We start from the raw sequence: 5,000 nt of genomic DNA on the forward strand, positions 1-5,000 counted from the left end.
CACCACAAGCACCAAATACTCACCCTGCAGGTCAGTCAGTACCAGTTTGTTGTCATAGCCGGCCGTCAACAAGTAGTATGCCGAGGGGGAGAACCGAATGGATCTGACATCAGCGCCGTGTGGCCTAAACGCTTGTATGATGCGCGAGCCACGTACGTCAAACAGACAGCACACGGCATCCTCGTGGCCTGTTACCAGAAGCCTGCCTGACGGGTCCACGCACAGGGAGGCCACTGGGGCGCCCTGGGAGACACAGAGAACCAGAGATACAACACCAAGCCAATACATAATGTCACATATAAACAGGGGTAGCTATAATCCAACACACGCACACACAAACGCACGTACAGGTTTGGTTGGGGTGGCAGCAGGGGTGATCACGTTGACACAGCCTCTTGTGCGCAGGTCCCAGAATCTCACGGTGCGGTCTTGGCTGCCGGACACGAACATTGCACCCCCACGTGTGCAGGGCGAGGATGTGACCTGTGGAAGGGAGAGGGAGGGAGAGAGAGGGAGAGAGAGGGAGAGTACATAAATATTAGTCCTTTTTAAAGAGAAAGAGAGCGAGAGAAACACCTTTTTCACTTCTTTCAATATATCTACACCCTCCTACACCCTAGCAACCCCCTCACCCTCCCTTAAACACCCCATACACCCTTCCACACCCTCCCAATACACTCCTACACCCTAGAATTCCCTCGTTCACAGTCCTCCACTAATTCCTTGTCTTTCTACACCCTGCAATGCCATTATTTTAACAGCTACACCCTGCTACACCCTGCCACACCCTGCTACACCCTCCAGACACCCTCCCACACCCCGACACGCACCGGTATGGCCAGAGAGAGCCTGGAAGGGAGTACCAGTTGCACAATCTGTTACGTAGATCTTGCAGTCACCAGCACCGCCAGAAATGAGAAGGGAGGACTTGTTGCTGGTGTCCTCGACGAAGCACATGTCACGGACTGTCCCGTCGTGCATTGCCAGCTCGATCTCCTGTCCTGGGGTGGGGTCAGGTCAGGTCAGCTCAGGTCGTGTTAGGTTAGGCTTGTGATTTTAATTGTTTTGGTGTTTTGTGTGTTGTTGATGATTAGGGGACTTGATCCGCAAAAAAGAGAGAAGTTAATGTGATGTAATGCACGCACGCACACGCACGCACGCACATGCACACACACAATATACATGATACAAAAAATTTCCAACACACAAAACACACACAAAACACACCCAAAACACACCCAAGACACCCAAACACACCCAAAACACACCAAAACACATACAAACACACACAAAACACACCCAAAACACACCAAAACACACCCAAAACACACCCAAAACACACCAAAACACACCCAAAACACACCCAAACACACCCAAACAAACACACCAAAACACACGAAACACACCCAAAACACACGAAACACACCCAAACACACCCAAACACACCCAAAACACACAAAACACACCAAAACACACCCAAACACACCCAAAACACACCAAAACACACCCAAACACACACAAAACACACCAAAACACACCAAAAACATACCAAAACACACACAAACACACCAAAACACACCAAAACACACCCAAACACATCCAAAACACACACAAACACACCAAAACACACCCAAACACACCCAAACACACCCAAAACACACCCAAACACACACAAAACACACCCAAACACACACAAAACACACCCAAACACACCCAAAACACACCCAAAACACACCCAAAACACACCAAAAACACACCCAAACACACCAAAACACACCCAAACACACACGAAACACACCCAAAACACACCAAAACACACCCAAACACCCCTCCTACCCCCAAAACACCTCCCACACACACACACACACACACATACCCCACCAAACACCCGCCACAACCACCGAAGACTCACCATCCATACTGCAAGCATCTGCGTTGAACCTCATAAGCTTAACAGTCTTATCGTTTGACCCCGTGGCAATGAGGTCACCCAGGGGACTCCAGGCTAGGCAGTAGATAGACCCCTTGTGGTGCTTGGTCCTCTTGTACAAAACTGTGGGTTGATATGTGTTGTGGTCCTCTCTGCAAGGTAGTGGTGGTGGTAGTAGTAGTAGTGGTGGTGGTAGTGGTGGTGGTGGTGGTGGTCTATATATTGCCTGTTTCTCTTTAAAGCTTTGTGCTGCCTCATAGTGACCTTCAAGCTGCCTCACAGTGACCTACCCTCACTCAGTCACTGTTTGGAAAGGGTTTGCAGTTTGGGAATAGTCTGAAAGCTTGGAGACAGTTAAGGAAAGCTTGAAAACACTTTGCAAACAGTTGGAAAGCTTGAAAACAGTTAAAAAAAGCTTGAAAACACTTTGCAAACAGTTGGAAAGCTTGAAAACAGTTAAGGAAAGCTTGAAAACACTTTGCAAACAGTTGGAAAGCTTGAAAACAGTTAAGGAAAAGCTTGAAAACACTTTGCAAACAATTGGAAAGCTTGAAAAGTTAAAAAAGCTTGAAAACACTTTGCAAACAGTTGGAAAGCTTGAAAAGTTAAAAAAAAGCTTGAAAACACTTTGCAAACAGTTGGAAAGCTTGAAAACTGTTAAAAAAAGCTTGAAAACACTTTGCAAACAATTGGAAAGCTTGGAGACAGTTAAAAAAGCTTGAAAACACTTTGCAAACAGTTGGAAAGCTTGAAAACAGTTAAAGAAAGCTTGAAAACACTTTGCAAACAGTTGGAAAGCTTGAAAACAGTTAAAGAAAGCTTGAAAACACTTTGCAAACAGTTGGAAAGCTTGAAAACAGTTAAAAAAAAGGTTTGAAAACACTTTGCAAACAATTGGAAAGCTTGAAAAGTTAAAAAAAGCTTGAAAACACTTTGCAAACACTTGGAAAGCTTGAAAACAATTAAAAAAAGCTTGAAAACACTTTGCAAACAGTTGGAAAGCTTGAAAACAGTTAAGGAAAGCTTGAAAACACTTTGCAAACAGTTGGAAAGCTTGAAAACAGTTAAAGAAAGCTTGAAAACACTTTGCAAACAGTTGGAAAGCTTGAAAACAGTAAAAAAAAGCTTGAAAACTTTGCAAACAGTTGGAAAGCTTGAAAACAATTAAAAAAGCTTGAAAACACTTTGCAAACAGTTGGAAAGCTTGAAAACAATTAAAAAAAGCTTGAAAACACTTTGCAAACAGTTGGAAAGCTTGAAAACAGTTAAAAAAAGCTTGAAAACACTTTGCAAACAATTGGAAAGCTTGAAGACAGTTAAAAAAAAGCTTGAAAACACTTTGCAAACAATTGGAAAGCTTGAAAAGTTAAAAAAGCTTGAAAACACTTTGCAAACAGTTGGAAAGCTTGAAAACAGTAAAAAAAAGCTTGAAAACACTTTGCAAACAGTTGGAGAGCTTGAAAACAATTAAAAAAGCTTGAAAACACTTTGCAAACAATTGGAAAGCTTGAAAAGTTAAAAAAGCTTGAAAACACTTTGCAAACAGTTGGAAAGCTTGAAAACAGTAAAAAAAGCTTGAAAACACTTTGCAAACAGTTGGAAAGCTTGAAAACAATTAAAAAAAGCTTGAAAACACTTTGCAAACAGTTGGAAAACTTGAAAACAGTTAAGGAAAGCTTGAAAACACTCTGCAAAGTCTGAAAGCTTGAAAACAGTTAAAGAAAGCTTGAAAACACTTTGCAAACAATTGGAAAGCTTGAAAAGTTAAAAAAAGCTTGAAAACACTTTGCAAACAGTTGGAAAGCTTGAAAACAGTTAAAAAAGCTTGAAAACACTTTGCAAACAGTTGGAAAGCTTGAAAACAGTTAAAAAAAGCTTGAAAACACTTTGCAAACAGTTGGAAAGCTTGGAAACAGTTAAAAAAAGCTTGAAAACACTTTGCAAACAGTTGGAAAGCTTGAAAACAGTTAAAGAAAAGCTTGAAAACACTTTGCAAACAGTTGGAAAGCTTGAAGACAGTTAAAAAAAGCTTGAAAACACTTTGCAAACAGTTGGAAAGCTTGAAAACAGTTAAGGAAAGCTTGAAAACACTCTGAAAACAGTTGGAAAGCTTGAAAACAGTAAAAAAAAAGCTTGAAAACACTTTGCAAACAGTTGGAAAGCTTGAAAAGTTAAAGAAAGCTTGAAAACACTTTGCAAACAGTTGGAAAGCTTGAAAACAGTTAAAGAAAAGCTTGAAAACAGTTAAAGAAAGCTTGAAAACACTTTGCAAACAGTTGGAAAGCTTGAAAACAGTTAAAAAAAGCTTGAAAACACTTTGCAAACAGTTGGAAAGCTTGAAAACAGTTAAAAAAAGCTTGAAAACACTTTGCAAACAGTTGGAAAGCTTGGAAACAGTTAAAAAAAGCTTGAAAACACTTTGCAAACAGTTGGAAAGCTTGAAAACAGTTAAAGAAAAGCTTGAAAACACTTTGCAAACAGTTGGAAAGCTTGAAGACAGTTAAAAAAAAGCTTGAAAACACTTTGCAAACAGTTGGAAAGCTTGAAAACAGTTAAGGAAAGCTTGAAAACACTCTGAAAACAGTTGGAAAGCTTGAAAACAGTAAAAAAAAGCTTGAAAACACTTTGCAAACAGTTGGAAAGCTTGAAAAGTTAAAGAAAGCTTGAAAACACTTTGCAAACAGTTGGAAAGCTTGAAAACAGTTAAAGAAAAGCTTGAAAACAGTTAAAGAAAGCTTGAAAACACTTTGCAAACAGTTGGAAAGCTTGAAAACAGTTAAAAAAAGCTTGAAAACACTTTGCAAACAGTTGGAAAGCTTGAAAACAATTAAAAAAAGCTTGAAAACACTGCAAACATATTTAGCTGATGTTATTAATGATTTCTAAGATTATTCTGCTTATCTCTCATTCTAAACATGCATCACGTACGGTAATTAATACCACCACTACTACTACTACTAATAATAATAATAGTAGTAGTAGTAGTAGTAGTAGTAGTAAGAGTATAAGTAACAGCCTCACACACACACACACACACCTGAGGTCAGACAGCTTAGGGTAGGCACATATC

The 5,000-nt window shown here is 40.1% G+C and overlaps 1 protein-coding gene across 1 annotated transcript in view; it reads right to left on the reverse strand.

Moving 5' to 3' along the window:
- LOC135095471 (WD repeat-containing protein 47-like) overlaps nt 1–5,000 on the reverse strand; it is a 26,578-nt gene that overhangs the window by 847 nt on the left and 20,731 nt on the right. The window contains 6 exon segments of the mRNA XM_063996319.1: nt 24–243; nt 349–457; nt 459–483; nt 831–1,001; nt 1,913–2,082; nt 4,968–5,000. The exon segment at nt 4,968–5,000 is cut by the window's right edge and continues 149 nt beyond it. Of these exon segments, the coding sequence (XP_063852389.1) occupies nt 24–243; nt 349–457; nt 459–483; nt 831–1,001; nt 1,913–2,082; nt 4,968–5,000 (728 nt within the window).

Source organism: Scylla paramamosain, chromosome 49 (genome assembly GCF_035594125.1).
Source record: "Scylla paramamosain isolate STU-SP2022 chromosome 49, ASM3559412v1, whole genome shotgun sequence".
NCBI classification, from domain to species: Eukaryota; Metazoa; Arthropoda; class Malacostraca; order Decapoda; family Portunidae; genus Scylla; species Scylla paramamosain.